General features: G+C 34.8%; 4 protein-coding genes across 7 annotated transcripts; all 4 read left to right on the top strand.

The window, feature by feature from the left end:
- Positions 1-663: 663 nt before the first annotated feature.
- LOC147786350 (CDT1-like protein b) lies at positions 664-2,250 on the top strand. The gene is made up of 3 exons (XM_087120372.1): positions 664-1,045; positions 1,108-1,198; positions 2,007-2,250. Exons 1-3 carry the CDS (start codon positions 739-741, stop codon positions 2,059-2,061), a joined length of 453 nt encoding a protein of 150 aa, XP_086976498.1. The 5' UTR covers positions 664-738; the 3' UTR covers positions 2,062-2,250.
- A 1,375-nt stretch (positions 2,251-3,625) lies between these two features.
- On the top strand, positions 3,626-4,371 carry LOC111783556 (Kunitz family trypsin and protease inhibitor protein). Its single transcript, XM_023664484.2, has one exon. The coding sequence runs from the start codon at positions 3,656-3,658 to the stop codon at positions 4,265-4,267; it is 612 nt and encodes a 203-aa protein (XP_023520252.2). The 5' UTR covers positions 3,626-3,655; the 3' UTR covers positions 4,268-4,371.
- An 869-nt stretch (positions 4,372-5,240) lies between these two features.
- On the top strand, positions 5,241-7,546 carry LOC111783554 (DNA-directed RNA polymerases II, IV and V subunit 12). 3 transcript variants are annotated; one of them, XM_023664482.2, is made up of 4 exons: positions 5,241-5,398; positions 5,560-5,621; positions 5,850-5,942; positions 7,226-7,546. In XM_023664482.2, the coding sequence occupies exons 2-4, from the start codon at positions 5,582-5,584 to the stop codon at positions 7,246-7,248; spliced, it is 156 nt and encodes a 51-aa protein (XP_023520250.1). In that variant the 5' UTR covers positions 5,241-5,398; positions 5,560-5,581; the 3' UTR covers positions 7,249-7,546. The 3 variants fall into 3 exon arrangements, with proteins under 3 accessions (XP_023520250.1, XP_023520251.1, XP_023520249.1); XM_023664483.2 differs by having other exon boundaries at positions 5,259-5,459; XM_023664481.2 differs by having other exon boundaries at positions 5,262-5,621.
- Positions 7,547-10,024: 2,478 nt separating this feature from the next.
- On the top strand, positions 10,025-14,402 carry LOC111783553 (putative metal-nicotianamine transporter YSL5). 2 transcript variants are annotated; one of them, XM_023664478.2, is made up of 6 exons: positions 10,025-10,729; positions 11,530-11,684; positions 12,237-12,334; positions 12,423-12,557; positions 12,747-12,936; positions 13,050-14,402. In XM_023664478.2, the coding sequence occupies exons 1-6, from the start codon at positions 10,324-10,326 to the stop codon at positions 14,145-14,147; spliced, it is 2,082 nt and encodes a 693-aa protein (XP_023520246.1). In that variant the 5' UTR covers positions 10,025-10,323; the 3' UTR covers positions 14,148-14,402. The 2 variants fall into 2 exon arrangements, with proteins under 2 accessions (XP_023520246.1, XP_023520247.1); XM_023664479.2 differs by lacking the exon at positions 10,025-10,729 and adding an exon at positions 10,755-11,393.
- Positions 14,403-14,511: the final 109 nt, after the last annotated feature.

Here is a 14,511-nt window from a genome sequence, read left to right as displayed (position 1 = left end):
TTTTTATAATTACATCATAAATAAATTATTGAGCATTAAATATTCAAATAATTAATATATATTATATACATTATATTAAAATTTTAAATAACATTCAAATGGGTTAAATGTAAATTAAGACATATGATTTAGTCAAAATATTTTAATTATATAGTTCTCTAAACCCAACCTAATTGAGTTGAAATTTTATTATTTTCAAATATGTTCGATTAATCATTAGGAGTCGATCATAAATCATGTTTTCTTTTAATTCACTGCGACCAGAACCGTTGAATGTCGGACCACCAATCTTGAGAGTCAACTCAAGATAGGGATCAACATCGGATTCTAATAGGCTATCTCTGACTGCCGATTGCCAATTATTGAGCTCCAGCCTAATCTAAAGACAGAGGCCTCTCAACCAACTCATAGGACCCGTTCACAACTGATCAAATACAATCGTAACAATAAGACCCAATAGAATTAAATACTATTATAATATAATCTAAAAATATTTCGTTTCACAAACTATAAATAATCTAAAAATAGAAGAACTTCTCTTTCCAATCTGATGAGATCTTTTAAATTTGAATTTAAATTTTTAATAAAAAATTATTTAAAAAAAAACATAAATATCTTCCTATAATCTCATTAAATCTCTAACTAACTTCAATTCTACCATTTCATATTATTAAAAAAAAAAAAAAAAAAAAAAAATCGTAGAACTGAAGGCGTAAGAATTTTGGTTGAAGCTTCATAATGACACAAACCCCAGAACAGTTGACACCAAAGAAATCAATGCTGCCGAGTTCGTACGTGAAAACGAGGAAACCCGCAAATGTGGGAAGATTATGTAAAGCTGCAAAACGGGTTCACGACTTGTCGGCCATGGAAGGCGACAATGGTGCATTGAGGCTCGGCGTGGCTGAAAAGAAAGCTTCTGTTGATGTGAAGAATGTTGTTCGTGTTGTCTACAACATTTTCAAGTCTGTTAATTGCGCTTCGATTAACAAGGAAGAACTCGTGCACGAGATTATGATGAGTAGTCTTGACATTACTGAGAGAAGTATGTATGATTTTGTCAATTTGATTTGAAATTTTGCTTTACTTGTACTTGTTTCCTTGCAGGTGAAGTGGAAGAGCAAATTGAGCAGCTCCATGAGTTGGTTCCCAATTGGATCTCCAAGAACTTGACACCTAATGGGGATGTTACTTTTAGGTCAGTCATTAGAGTGTCTTTTATTATCTTTTTATATTTATATATATATATAAATATATACTTATATCGTGAGAACTCTGTTGGTACGAAGCTTTTTGAAGAAACATAAAAACGAAGCACTTTATGATCAAAGTGGACAATATCATATAATTGTCGAGCTTTGTTGTTGTTAACATGGTACTAGAGTCATGTTCTTATCTAACTTAATCATATCAATAGAATTCTCAAGTGTCGAATAAAAAAGTTGTGAGTCTCGAGAGTGTAACTTTAGTGACTTAGGTGTTGAATGGAAATGGTACTTTGTTTGAAGCCTTCAGAGAAGGAGTTGAGTCTCAATTAAGGGGAGACTTTTAGGGCTTTAGAGAATCGAGAATCAGGTCTTAGGGAAGGCTCTATAATGTATTTATTTGAAGGGAGAACTATTGGAGTCCCACCTTGACAAATTAAGGGAAAGATGAGAGTAAATAAGTAAAGAAACTCAGTACGAAGTCATTTAGTTTTGTTCATTGAAACTAAGGGGTTTGAGTCATCTTTTAAGTCAAACCTACATGGAACCCATATGCAAACTGACTGAATGCGTGACAAACCGATAACCAAACCAAATCGAGTCGGCAAAAAAATACACAATCTTATTCAACCGAACCCATGAACTACTTTTTTCGATTTTGAACCTAGAAAACTTAAACGATGAATGAATGAGTATAGCTTTAAGGAGACATTGGATGACTCCCTCAATGTCTATATTAACTAGATGTGACCCCCATGAATGCACTTCTATACATGCTAACAACACTGTCACTCGGTGCAGCATCGACCCGATGGAAGACTTGGAATCGGTAGTGGCAAGGACTGCTCGCATTTGAGAAGCTGTCAAAGGTCACCACATCGTCTTGCTTGTTAGATTACATCTGTAGACGACGCTAATTGCAGTGCCCTTTAGAAGCTATTAAGGCATCCTGTTTTTAGGCAGCATGCTGTTTTATCATTTATGTTTGTCTGCTCATTATTATATGTATATCTATATGATATTGGTCGCCGAGTAAAACTAGACGCCTCAAACTTTCTAACTGCCAGTCCAAAAATGGTGTGCTAATAAGTGGTTTCCACACTTATAATGTTTCGTTCCTCTCTCCGACCTACGTGGAAACTCAGGCCCAACTTCTCCGACCTACGTGGAAACTCAGGCCCAACTTCTCCGACCTACGTGGAAACTCAGGCCCAACTTCTCCGACCTACGTGGAAACTCAGGCCCAACTTCTCCGACCTACGTGGAAACTCAGGCCCAACTTCTCCGACCTACGTGGAAACTCAGGCCCAACTTCTCCGACCTACGTGGAAACTCAGGCTGAACTGCCCAACTTTCTAACTGCCAGTCCAAAAACGCGTCTAGTAGGAAGTGGCTTCCACACCCTTATAATGTTTCGTTCCTCCCTACAACCAAGGTGAAAACTCAGGTCTAACGTCTTCATTGGCTGACCGCCTGGTGCGTGACTTTTATACCATTTGTAATAGCCCAACCTCACCGCTAGTAAATATTGTCCTCTTAAACATAATCTACCTCCTTCGGGCCCAACATCCTCATTGGCACATCCTGGCGCGTGACTTTTATACCATTGATAATAGCCTAAACCCATCGTCGGTAAATATAGTCCTCTTAGAATTATAATGTTTTATTCAAATAAATAATGTTTAATCAAACTTCTAATTGAGGTCATCATATTGGATAAACTATTAAATAAGAATTTGAAATAAAAATAAGAATTTTTATATTTCATTTTTCAAATTAGAAATATGGATTTTTTAAAATAAAAAAAAAAGTCGGAAATTTTATCCATTTAAAACGTAGAGAAGAAGGAAACCCCTTGATGTTTCAAAGTCTTGACCATTCCCAATATTCAAATTTATATAATTAAAGTATAAAATACAATCACATGAATTGTCAATAGTTTGAATTTAAAAACTTATCTCTATGAACGAATCCGACGTGGCCATCCTTAGAACATGATAGACTCAAAAAATATTTTGAGTGTTAATTTTGATATAAATTGTTGAATAATTTTAAAATTATTGGCTATATTCAAATTTTGTTTATTCAATGTGGATCCCTAGATTTCTTAAAAAACAAGTAGTTGTTTGGGAATTATTTTTTTAAAGTTAAATTATAAATTTATTAACATTTTCTCTATTTAATTTAAATTTTTTAATATTATAAATTTAATTTTTTAAAATTATAATGGAGAGATTAAAGAGTTGTTAATTTCAAAACCTTTAAATTTTATGAATTAAACTTGTAATTAATATTTTAAATATAAACTCTCAGAAAATAATATTCATTATTTATAAACTAGTGAAGAAAATAATGAATTAAAGGGATAAAACAATGAGCAGCTTCGACTCTCTACTTTCCTATAAATACAAAGCTTTCTCAGTCTCATTCATACACCAAAAAAGAAAAATATGAAGAATTTCGCGTTACTGTCTTTTCTTTTCATTCTCCTTGCCTCTGAGGTCCGCGTCTCCAGAGCCGACGCCTCGCCGGACGCCGTCCGCGACATCGACGGCAAGAAGCTCCGAGCCGGCGTCAACTACTACATCCTCCCTGTTTTCCGCGGAAGAGGCGGCGGCCTAGCCCTAGGCAACCTCCAATCGGACAAATGTCCACTCAACGTCGTTCAAGAACAGTTTGAATTAATGAACGGCCTTCCCGCGGCATTTTTGCCTGTAAACCCTAAAAAAGGCGTCGTTCGAGTTTCGACGGATTTAAACGTCCAATTCGAGGCCAGTACGATCTGCGCCACATCGACGGTATGGAAATTGGACAAATTCGACGAATCGACGAAACAGTGGTTCATCACGATCGGCGGAGCCAGAGGAAATCCAGGCGTCAAGACGGTGGACAATTGGTTCAAAATTGAGAAACACGGTAACGATTACAAATTCAAATTCTGTCCGACTGTGTGCGATTTCTGTAAAGTTATGTGCAGAGATGTTGGAATCTTCTTCAAGAACGGAAAGAGGGCTCTGGCTTTGAGCGATACGCCATTCCCTGTCATGTTCAAGGAAGTTTAATTGGAAGCTGGAAGAGATCTCCGGTGTGTAATAGTCACGAGTTTGTGAAGTAATTTGTCATAAGTCATAACAGAGTTTATCTAAATAAAATATTTGGTTATTTACCTTTTGAAGAATAATAATTTCCTTGATAATGTATTTTAATTTAGTTTTCCATTAAATATAGTTTTTCCACCCTTTATCAAAGTCAAAGCATATTTCCTTAATTGAAAAGTCAAACTTTTATTTCAAATACTTTAATTTAAAAAATTCTCCGTTTCCATTAAAAAATTTAGTTTTTAGATAAATTCCAATTTTGTTGGTAAATTAATATGTTGCTCTAATTTAACTTTAATGATAAGAGCAAATGTATTATTTGATAAAAGTAAAATGAGTGTTTAATTAATTTATTAATTGAATTTTACCTCCAATACATATCATATCTTTTCAATTTTATGTTAAATAAATTAAAGAATTTTAAATTCTTTTAATATTTTTTTTTAAAATTTATATTTAATAGATTTTGATCAAGTCAACATATTTTTTAAAATTCATACCTCTATTAAATATAAAATTAAAATTTTATGGTTTATAGATAAAATATTATTATTATTAAATGAATATATCATAAATCTATTAAAACCTCATTTCAATAATTTCTTATTCTATTCACATTTGTGTGATTTTTGTTTTTGTTTATTTATTTTATTTATTTAAACAACATTATTCTTATCCCATAGTGATACAAAATTGATTGTTTCAAAATAATAATAATAATACAAAACTTGATATATTGTATTTTAGAAAAATCAATATATTATTCACATCTTTTTAAAAAATTAGATCCAAAGATGAGAATGATTTGAAATTCTTAATTAGAATTCATATCATTAAAAATATAATTTTTTTAATGAATGCTTAAATGAAAAGAAAGGTACCATTTTACCATTATACCCTCATATATACGAATCAAAATTTTGTTATATATTTATAGTAAAAAAAAGAAAAGAACACCCTACACGTGTGCCGCTTTCTCTCCCCGCCCCTTCTAATTTTTCTTCGATTTTCCCTCGCCCATCACTGTAATCACCGCCAAAGCCCTACGCGACTTCGATTTCTCTCTCTGCCCTCGTATCTGCCTCGCAGCGGCAGGTACACGCCAACTGTTTCTTTTCGCTTATCTCCCTCTGCCGTCGCTTGTCGCTTGTCGCCGGTCGCTGGCACACCCTCACCACCACTTTACTTTCTTCTCATCATTCTATCTGTAATTGCCTCTTACTTTTGGCATAAGTTAGCAATAAATTATTTCGCAGGAAGATTTTTGAAGTTTGACTCATGGATCCGCAACTTGAACCAGTCAGTTACATCTGTGGAGGTAAACTTGTTGTGTTTACTGATTCCATTATTCAAAATCTCACGAGTATTTAGGTTTTTAAGTTCTGTTATCGGATGCATCTATTAATCATGATCAAGTTACTTCGACTATATTAAGACATCGAGAATTTAGAAGTTTGTTGATTCGAGTATAGATTTAAAATTCTAGCCCTAAATTTTCACCTACTTAACTATGTTTTGGATCTTGAGAACTCTAAAATCTATGTAGATTGTGGAATGGAGAACACACTGAAGCAGGGTGATGTCATACAATGTCGAGAGTGTGGTTATCGTATTCTCTACAAGAAGCGCACCCGTCGCAGTAAGATATAATTCTTTTTTTTTTTTTTTTTTTTTTTTGAATCATGAATGTATCGTCTCTAAATATGATATTTCCTCTTAAGGATGTTTGGATTTTCAAATCTCGTCCAAGAAGATGTTTCAGATTTTCATATGACTAACTATAAAATTTATTTGAAATAAGACAGATTTGGGCTTTTCATTTAATCTAGAGTACAAAAGAGCCAGTTGGTTGAGCAAACCTCCTAGTTCCGTAAATTTTAACAATTTCCAGCCATAGATACAACGATTTTCCTCATTAAGCGGAAAAGAAACTGAATGAACTCTTGAGTAGATATTGAAGATGAGTAAAACAAGTCAGTTGAACTCTGGGACTGGTAGCTTTGGCCGGCTTTGTACTTAGTTGGTCTAGTTCTAAAGTTGATTTCATTGCATTTGGGCCTGCTTGTTTGAGTACTCTGTATGAGCTGAATGATCAGCTATGTTTTCACTTCTTTGCGTCTGTTTTGAATTCCTTTGAGTTTATCACACCATCATCCATTCTGATTCTTGAATGCTTTCTACCCTTTTCATAGTTCATTTGAAAATTCCAAAAAATGGATCATCTATAGGAATCGTGTTATTAACTCAGTTTGTTTTAAAGTTTATGGATTGCATGTATTTGCAACTATTGACTTTGTAGTGATTCAACTAATATATGTTAGAAATCACGAACCTCTACCGTAGTATGATATTGTCCACTTTGAGCATAAGCTTTCATGCCTTTGCTTTTTGGCTTCCCCAAAAGGTCTCATACCAATGGAGATAGTGTTCCTTATTTATAAACTCATGATCTTCCTCTTAATTAGCCAACGTGGGACTAAACCTCTCAATACCTCAACAATATATTCTCAACATGTTGCATTTTATCAGAACCTATTCTACTCAACCTTTGGGGATAATTGACAGACAAAAGCATTTCTTGGAGAATGCTTGTTATCTTTTATGATTTGGGATGCTCTCTAATTACAAGTCTTGCGATTAAACGTAGATTCTCTCTCTATGGACGGGTTAAACCATCCATTTTAGTTATTGGAGACCGTTCTTATAGTGTAACTCTGTCACTGTTTTTTGTTATGGGTTTGATTTTATCTGGGTTGGTTTTTTGTATTGTCTTTGTAGTATATCCTTTGTTTTGCTCCATGAATGTTTGGTTTTTTTCATTTACAATAGCATGCATCTCATATTACTTTCTTTGCCCTTGATATTTATCTGCTTCTTTCCAAATTTGAAATCTAATCCGATTCATGCTTATTATCACTGCAGTTGTTCAGTATGAGGCCCGCTGAAATGCTTAGTCTGGCGTTGGACTTCTAGTATCATGAATATTTTGTTAGTCTTTCTTAGGAAAACAAAATCGAACTCGATATGGCCTAAGGACTTGCTGTAATGCAAACATGATGATAATGCTGTCACTATAGTTTGCTTAAATATGTGTCATTATCCTCGTGAGATAAGTTCATGTCCTACTGGTAATATGAATGGTCAATTCTGCATACACTGGAAGGTTCACATTTGCATTAGCATATCAACATTTGATTCCTATTCCATTTGCCTTTCTTGTTAAATGAAGTTATTTTTAAATTATTATTATTAGTTTATTCATGGAACGTGTGAACATGTTTTTTTTTAAATATCTTATTGATTGTAATATGAGGTGGGAATTCAAAAGCTGGAGATTTTTAAAGGAAAAGTAGAGATGCCAAAATTTGCACAATCCATCAATCATTGAGTTGTGCTTACGTTCATTTTTTAAGATTCTAACCATTCAATCATAGATTCAACATTTGAAATAATAATCAGAACACGTTTTTTTATATTTTTTTTTTATACTAACTAGTGTCTTATTTTTTTTTTTAATTATGTTTGAATTAACTGAACCTTTCCCTACTAGACTAATAATCAGAATGGTATATGGTATTTGAAACACTGTTTTAGTTCTTTGTGTTAGACAAACACGACTCTCCACAATGGTATAATATTGTCCACTTTGAGCATAAGCTCTCGTGGCTTTACTTTGGGTTTTTCCAAAATGCCTCTTACCAATGTAAAGAGTATTTCTTTATAAATCTATGATCATTCTCTAAATTAGCCGCGATAAGACTTTCATCATCCAACACTTTGGACATTGATTTTGGTTAATTGAATATTCAATTTAGGAATTAAGCATATGGGTCTATTTGATTTGGTTATTTTGTTCAATTTTGGTCTATTTAATTTGTTTTCATCTGGATTTTTTTGTCAAACGGTTCGGTTCGAGTTTTATTTTTATTTATTTATTTTTGCATAATTAATATGTGTTACGCGTGGAATTTAATTCGAAAATAGTAAAATTGATTGATTCCTCCACTAGATCATTGGCACTCACCATGCGGAGGATATTAGTGGAGCGCACCCAACTCTCTGCAACAATGGGGTCCACTTGCCTTCCCACTTTTTCAGCTTACTTATCCCCATTGCCAATTATTGGTCTACGTGTCAACTTGTTATTTGTTGTATTTTCTTTTTATTTTATTATATGCCTAAAATCAGAGCTATTTTAGAGTCTTGATAGGTAAAAAAAAATAAAAAAATAAAAAACCAGAAATTTAATATTTTGGTCAATTTTATATCTTAATCCTTTAAATTAATATATTTTAGATTTGTACTTAAGTGAGCAATGTAATTGATAAATGTTTAATTATAATATATAGAGTGAGAGGAAAAAAGTTAACGTGTTTACTATCTCATGTGATAACTATTAAATTTAATTATCCTATATTTTAAAAATTAAAAATTAAAAACCAATGTCATAAACTTGTTTTATTTTAATTCATTATTGATTTTTAGGGAATAATACACAAAATTTATTTATTTTTTAAAATTATTATTATTATTATTATTATTATTATTTGCTTTAAAGGTATTATTAGTGAAGCTTTATTACATTTAAATCACGTGTAAAATGAATTATGAAAAATAAAATTTAAAAACATGTAACACTCTCAAACTCTTGCTTTTGTAAAATAAAACAATCATAAGTAACTTAAAAAATATAACCAAGCAAATATCTCTGCCTAATTTGCATTTTTAAAAGCATAAATTGCAGGCTGTTCTAAAAGAAAGAAACAAACAAAAATGAAAGCTGACTTCTTAACCACCCTTGACATATTAGCCTTCCTAGGATAAAATATTATGAAAGCTGACTTGTCAACGTGAACGTTGGCATCACGAAGCATCATTGAGACTTAATAATTCTTAGTTGGCATGGTACTAGCTTGAGTTGTCACGGTAAGCATAAGCATTTCAAGTATATAAATCATTAGGTAAACCCCGCATCATTGAGACTCAATAATTCTCAGTTGGCATGGTAAACTTGAGTTGTCACAATAAGCATTTTGTGTATAAATCATTAGGTAAGTCCCGATAAAGTATTATAAGTGTATCAATTCAAGTCCACCGCTAGCGTTTTTTTGGGCGTTCCCTTTCAAGACTTCCCCCTTGAGGTTTTTAAAACGTGTCTGCTAAGGAGAGGTTTACACACTCTTATTAAAAAATACTTCGTTTTCCTCTCCAACTGATATGAGATCTCACAATCCACGTCTTTTGGACCCAACGTCGCACTCGTACCCCTTTCTCCAATCGATGTGGAATCTCACAATAAACCTTGTGTTGGACCCAATGAAAAGGTTCAAACTCGTTCCAATGAGTCCTAAATCGATGTAGAAACATAAAATTCATATCATCGAGAATCAAGATAATGAAACGAGATGCAATATTGTGTTTGAAGAACTTTAGCTTAGAGTAGATGCTAGGTTGAATTTTAGGACTCGGCCTAAAGTAAAAGCAAAGTAGCTAAAGTCACCAATGAAGAAATAGACACGTGCATTGAATGTGTATGGTCAAGTAAAGCTGCAAACTTTGTTGAGAATGAAAGAACATTGTCTAATACATTATAGTTCTTAAAAAACCCTAAACCATTTGGTATATTCAATCATAAATTAAATTAAATTAAATTAAATTAATTTTGATAATTAAAAAAAAAAAAGGAAATACAGAACCCAATCTTATAGTGTATAGGCGAAGCAGTAATCCGAGAGTGAAATAATTGGAGACGTGAGGGAATTTCCACGGCCCAAGTTGGCGACTCCCATCACTGTCGACATCATGATTCCGCCCCAAATCGCCGACTTGGAAGTCAATCGGAGAGTAATTTGGGCTATTCTTTTGTCTCGTCCCCAACAAATTTCCATCCACGTATCAAATGATAGCAACATTCCCAATATTTATGCGGTTCCAATGAATTCCGCTTCTTTGGTTCAGTTCATCGGAAGTTCAGTTTCCAGTTCTGATTCTAGCCTCAAGGTCGTCGCTAACGAGACAGTATGGAGGAGAAAGGAGTGGATGGTCGTGTAGTGAAGCGTTTGGATTCCGAACGCAGTTCAAATTCGATGAACAGGCAGAGATTTGGGGAAGTGAGTGGAGTGCTATCCATCGAGGAGTTCTTTGAGGACCAAGAAGTGCCTCCATGGAGGAAGCAGCTGACGTTTAGAGCTTTTTTCGTTAGTTTTTGGCTGAGCATTTTGTTCAGCTTCATTGTAATGAAGCTCAACCTGACCACTGGTATTATACCTTCACTCAACGTATCTGCTGGTCTATTAGGTTTCTTCTTTGTCAAGTCATGGACGAAATTTTTGGAGAGGTCAGGCCTCTTGAGGCAGCCTTTCACCAGGCAGGAGAACACTGTCATCCAAACCTGTGTTGTTGCCTCGTCTGGCATCGCTTTCAGCGGTTTGTCCCTTAACCATTTCATTCACTGGTTGTAGATTCTTGTTCACGCTTAATTTAGACGGGAATACTAACTTCGATTTCAAGTTTTCATTATTGTTCCTTTTTTCCCCTGGTTGGTTTGTTGTCGCGTGTTATTGGCGCAGATTTTTGCGAGCTTTTGTGCTCAAATCTGTGCCATAATCGTGATTGCTTTAATTCTTTTAGATGGAATTTTGATAACTGCGATTTATCTGTCAAACCTTTTTTGGGCGAATGATTGCCGCTTGCTTGTAATTAACTTCATATATTTATTTTTGTGCTTGTGGCCTTGCTTTTGTTAATGGTTTCTTCTAATGGAAATAGGTGCACTTGCATAACCTACAAACAACGAGAAAACTTCTGTTCCAATATAAATTGTTAGCAGAACACCGTCTTATAATATACATATTGTAGAAGTTATAGACAAAGATGGTCTTTGACCATACCTTTGAAGCTCAGCTATCTGTGGTACAGTTTTTCCTTGGCCTTCCATCACCATGAGCGATGCATTCTAACATCCATCTTTCAATTGAAGAAAAGAATTTCTCATTTGCCCAGATGTCTAAGAACACTTCATGACTACTCTGCTCTGAGAAACGAAAAAAGAAACCAGTTTTCTAAGGCTATTTTTACACCAAGCTTTCAAGTAAACTTCTATTTGAGACTGATAATTGTTTCTGGTGTGGGAGAATCCCAATGGATTATTATTCCACATCATTGGAAATTATAATTCCTGATTTCTGTCAGACTAAATTGTACTCTTTGATTATTTCAATTGACAGGAGGTTTTGGAAGTTACTTATTTGGAATGAGCGAACGGATTGCTCATAGATCATCCGGCAGTAAAGATTTCAAAGATCCATCATTAGGATGGATTATTGGTTTTCTATTTGTTGTTAGCTTTCTTGGCCTCTTCTCAGTTGTACCCTTGCGAAAGGTATGATACCTTGTTGCAAGTTGCAACAAATATTTTCAGCTTCTTACAACTAAAGCTAAGTGGGGTTTATCCAAAATAAGCTATGAAACTTCAATGCAACAGCAATTAATGTGAAGAAATTAGCATACGAACAACTGCAACGTTATGCATGATGAAGGAACTTTCAAAGGAAATAGAAAACCAATAATCCTTCATATAGGGCTTCTATGAATGTTCATTCTATGGAGGAGATTGTTTTGTTCTTAGATTCTAGATGATTATTTGGTGATAAATAAACACTGTAACTATTCCTCTAGGATTCAACCTGATTGGAATGTTCCTTTATTTTTTTTGTTCCTTTCTTCTAGATGTTCTATATAGTGGTTGAGTGGATTTGGATAGGCATTTCCTTTCTCCTCCTGTACTCCTTTTTAAGTGGATTGTTTCTTACTCAAAAGATAGAAAAAGAACTAGATACTTATGTTCCATTTAACAAGTTGATGTTGCAATACTTGTTGACTTGAAATTATCCATTATTATCTCTTGATCACTTTGTCCTGGAATTAATTGCAGATCATGGTCGTTGACTTCAAATTAACTTATCCAAGTGGTACTGCAACTGCTCATTTGATTAATAGTTTCCATACTCCCCGAGGAGCTGCACTAGCAAAGTAATGTGTTATCATATATAATTAATTATAATGATACTCAAATGAAAGCCGTTCTAATATCTACCTTTTTTTGTGCCTGATCTTGTAGGAAACAGGTGAGACTGCTTGGCAGGTTTTTCTCTTTGAGCTTCTTGTGGGGCTTTTTTCAATGGTTCTTTCAAGCTGCAGATGGTTGTGGATTTGCACATTTTCCAACATTTGGGCTCCAAGCACGTGCAAACAGGTATTATATAGCTATAGTTCCTCCACTTCGATTGTTTGACTAATCCTCTATTGCTTCAATGAGCTCGATAGCTATATCGTTTATATATCCTTTTACATCGATTTATGAAGATTTAAATGTAAAATATATTGTTGCAATTTCACGACATTGTCATGTGGGTCACTGTGCTTTTTGTGGTTAATTATGTAGGTTTTACTTCGACTTCTCAGCAACATATATTGGAGTTGGAATGATTTGCCCCCACATAATAAACGTATCGGTGCTCGTTGGAGGAATTATCTCTTGGGGCATAATGTGGCCTCTCATAGAAAATAAAAAGGGTCAATGGTTTAGTGAGAAATTGAGCTCAGATGACCTTAGTGGTCTTGAAGGTTACAAGGTGATCTTCCATCTTAAACAAGCATACTATTTTCTTCCCCCCCCCCCCCCCCCCCCCCCCCCAAAAAAAAAAAAAATCTCTTTAAAGGAACTTATTTTTGACATTGACCTCAGGTATTTATAGCAATAGCCATAATTCTTGGTGATGGCCTATACAACTTCTTCAAAGTATTGACTCGGACCCTCTCCGGGTTGTTCAGCCAACTTCAACACAAAAGAGAGGCTGAAGATTTTTCCTTGGGAAGTTCATCAAGGTCTGAGTTTTCTTATGATGATGAACGAAGGAAACAACTTTTTCTCAAGGATCAAATACCAATCTGGTTTGCCATTGGAGGCTATGTTGTGATTGCTGCAGTGTCGATTAACACTCTTCCACACATCTTTCCCCAGCTGAAATGGTATTATATTTTGGTCATCTACGTCTTTGCTCCTATCTTGGCCTTCTGTAATGCATATGGATGTGGACTCACGGATTGGTCTCTAGCATCTACTTATGGAAAGCTTGCCATTTTCACAATTGGTGCCTGGGCTGGGCCTTTGCATGGAGGAGTTATTGCTGGTCTAGCAGCTTGTGGGGTCATGATGAATATTGTCTCCACAGCGTCCGACTTAATGCAGGATTTCAAGACCGGCTATCTAACCTTAGCTTCACCCCGCTCCATGTTTGTCAGCCAAGTAGTAGGCACAACAATGGGCTGCATTATTTCCCCTTGTGTCTTTTGGCTCTTCTACAAGGCATTTGATGATCTTGGTCTCCGAACTGGTCAATACCCCGCCCCGAATGCGGTTCTTTTTCGCAACATGTCTGTGTTGGGTGTTGAAGGCCTCTCAAGTCTACCAAAGAATTGTCTTACCTTTTGTTATGTGTTTTTCGCCACCGCCATTTTGGTTAACTTGATTAAAGACTTGATACCAAAAAAGTGGGCAAGGTTCATTCCCTTACCTATGGCAATGGCATTGCCATTCTACTTAGGGCCATACTTTGCAATTGATATGAGCCTTGGAAGCTTGATATTGTTTGTGTGGCAGAAGCTAAACAAAACCAAGGCGGATGCGTTTGGTCCAGCTGTAGCATCCGGTTTGATATGTGGGGATGGAATTTGGATGTTGCCTTATTCAATTTTGGCATTGGCGGAAGTCAAGCCACCAATGTGCATGAAGTTCCTATCAAGGGCAACCAACGCAAGAGTAGATAAGTTCCTAGGATCGTAGCTCTGAAATTTTGTGTTATTCTTGGAATTTATCTGTGGCTTTGTCCAAGCTAAATACATCTATGGGCTTAATTATCTCAACGCCTCCCCTCTCCTTTTGGTTTCTTTATGTTGTAGAAGAGCCTCCTATTTTGGTTTCCATGGGAGCAGAGGAGATCCAGGTTTTATTCTGTTGTATAGCTAAGCAATTGTGTGAGATTTGTATAATGTATTTATGCTAAAAAAAGTAAATAATAAAGGTTAAATCATTTGTGTACCTGATAAATTTTCAACTCAAGTGAAATCTGATGAAAAAAAAAAAAAAAAAAAAAAAAAACTAGGTTAAATTAAATATATATGAAATCCTTTTTAACATTTTCTTTTAT

The sequence above is a fragment of the Cucurbita pepo genome, chromosome 20, assembly GCF_057944985.1.
Source record: "Cucurbita pepo subsp. pepo isolate OVF chromosome 20, ASM5794498v1, whole genome shotgun sequence".
NCBI classification, from domain to species: domain Eukaryota; kingdom Viridiplantae; phylum Streptophyta; class Magnoliopsida; order Cucurbitales; family Cucurbitaceae; genus Cucurbita; species Cucurbita pepo.
This window is presented reverse-complemented; position numbering and strand designations above follow the sequence as displayed.